Genomic DNA, 2,328 nt, shown 5'->3' on the forward strand with positions numbered 1-2,328 from the left:
AAAAAAAAAAAAAAAAATCTGCAGCTCTCTGGCTTCTCTTGGAAGATCTAGCGGTGCTGGATTACCCATCCGGATTGGATGGCACCACTGAGAGCTGGGTAATGATGCCCCTTTAGCTGGGGCATATGATCTCCATTTACTACTGTGCCTTCCTGTCCCACTTCATCCATTTCTGTGACCTGTTTTGACCCTGGAGACACTGGAGCTTTTGGCTTCAGCTTTACACAGTCCAAACTATGCAGAGGTGGTGGTGGTGGTGCGTGGGGTTTTGGGGATCATTCTGACTTTTTGGTAAGAAGAGAACAACTTCTAGGTTTTATACTACTTAGTAAGTCCCATCTCATTACCTGGGTGAGTCTTCCTCACACTCACCTTCAGAGTTTATGGTTGATCTAGTTTAAACAACTGTTGGGAGACACTTATACAAGAATATTTTCACATTTCTGCACAGTTCAGGCTTTCTAAGCAAAAAACACTAGGAAACTAGTCAGAAGATGATTGAACAGCAAAAACGCCTCAGAAGTTAGTGTATTGCTCCAGAGAGGTTTAGAGACTGATTTCCCCAAAAGCTGTTTGCTTATATTCTAGGGTAATAAAACATAGAGGCACCTTTCTCCTGGAGGCATTTGCTTACAATTCATAGGAAAGTTCTCTCTTTCTCTGGAGGGAAAGATGGGCTAAAGTGCCACCCACCCAATACACCCCCTGAGTCATTCCAGGACTCCCTCTTGTGATGCAACTCTACCAGCTACGCAGGTCGACACCCGGCTCTCATCACGTTGCCCTGTGAGGAACTGGGATGTGGGGAACTGGCATTACAATGTTCTGTGAGTGATAAATGGTCTGCTCTGTGGTCCAGAGATCTCAGGTTTTCTCTCAGAATAGAGATAGAAATATAAAACAGCAACCCCTGCTAGTGGCAGTAGCCTGAAGTTTTGCGTAATGAATTCATCTCTGTGTGAATTCCACAGGGGAAACCTTCAATATCTACAACTCTTCCTCAGACCCCTTCGCACCTGTACTACTTCACCCCCAGACTCTAGCTTGAGACTGTTTTCTCTCTGCTACTAAGAATATCCAGTTATTTTTTTTCTTGTTGTAGGGTCTTCGACCTCTGATATGAAGTACAGTGGCCAAAGCATCGAGGTAAGATTAGTGCTAGCATTATTGACTGAGAATGAAAACCAAAAAACTCTATCAACTAATTTAGAACCAAATCCTCAGCAATTACAGTTGACCCTTCAACAATGCAGGGGATAGGGTCACTGATGTCAAAAATCCACACATAACCTTTGATTCCCCTAAAACTTAGCTATTTATAGCCTACCGGTTTTTTTGTTTTGTTTTGTTTTGTGTAGAGACAGCGTCTCACTGTGTTGGCCACATTGGTCTTGCTCCTGGCCTCAAGTAATACTCCCCTTTAGCCTCCCAAAGTGCCAGGATTACAGGTGTGAGACACCGCACCTGGCTGCAATAGCCTACTGTTGACCAGAGCCTTATTGATAACATACACAGTTGATTAACACACATTTTGTGTGTTATATGTATTATATGCTGTATTCTTACAAAAAAGCCAAGAAAATAAAATGTTATTAAGAAAATCATAAGGGACCAGGTGCGGTGACTCAAACCTATAATCCTAGCACTTTGGGAGGCCAAGGCAGTGGATCACTTGAGGTCAAGAGATCGAGACCAGCCTGGCCAACATGGTGAAACACCATCTCTACTAAAAATACAAAAATTAGCTGGGCGTGGTGTCAGGCGCCTGTAATCCCAGCTACTCGGGAGGCTGAGGCAGGAGAATTGCTTGAACCTGGGAGGCAGAGGTTGCAGTGAGCCAAGATCGCGCCACTGTACTCCAGCCTGGCCACAGAGCAAGACCCCGTCTCAAAAAAAAGAAAAGAAAGAAAGAAAGAAAGAAAGAAAGAAAAAAAAAAGAAACAGCAGCAACAACAAAAGAAAATCCTAAGGAAGAGAAAATATATTTACTCTTCATTAAGTGGAAGTGGAGCAGCATAAAGGTCTTCATCCTCATTGTCTCCGTGTTGAATAGGCTGAGGAGGAGGAACAGGAGGGCTTGGTCTTGCTGTCACAGAGATAGCAGAGGAGGAAGAAAATTCACATGTAAGTGGACTTGCACATTTTAAAGCTGTGTTGTTCAAGGGTCAACTGTATTTCTTGGAAAAACAACAACTCACATGTAGTTCCTAGAGTAGCAAATCATTCCCGGGAAAATTATGCCTTGCCAGGTGCAGTGCTTTTCTGGAGTGTTTCTGTTCTCTACATAATGAGCTGAATAGCTCCCTTACACATTTTTTTTTTTTTTTT

At 43.1% G+C, this 2,328-nt stretch overlaps 1 protein-coding gene across 5 annotated transcripts in view; it reads left to right on the forward strand.

Moving 5' to 3' along the window:
- The window catches only part of MAP3K19 (mitogen-activated protein kinase kinase kinase 19), a 58,766-nt gene that overhangs the window by 31,770 nt on the left and 24,668 nt on the right, over positions 1-2,328 (forward strand). For all 5 annotated transcript variants that reach the window (XM_017888405.1, XM_017888407.1, XM_017888408.1 and 2 more), the window contains one exon: positions 1,103-1,146. In XM_017888405.1, the coding sequence (XP_017743894.1) occupies positions 1,103-1,146 (44 nt within the window). The remainder of the gene's footprint in view (positions 1-1,102; positions 1,147-2,328) is intronic.

This window comes from Rhinopithecus bieti, unplaced genomic scaffold, assembly GCF_001698545.2.
Source record: "Rhinopithecus bieti isolate Rb0 unplaced genomic scaffold, ASM169854v2 scaffold_15296, whole genome shotgun sequence".
In the NCBI taxonomy this organism is placed as follows: domain Eukaryota; kingdom Metazoa; phylum Chordata; class Mammalia; order Primates; family Cercopithecidae; genus Rhinopithecus; species Rhinopithecus bieti.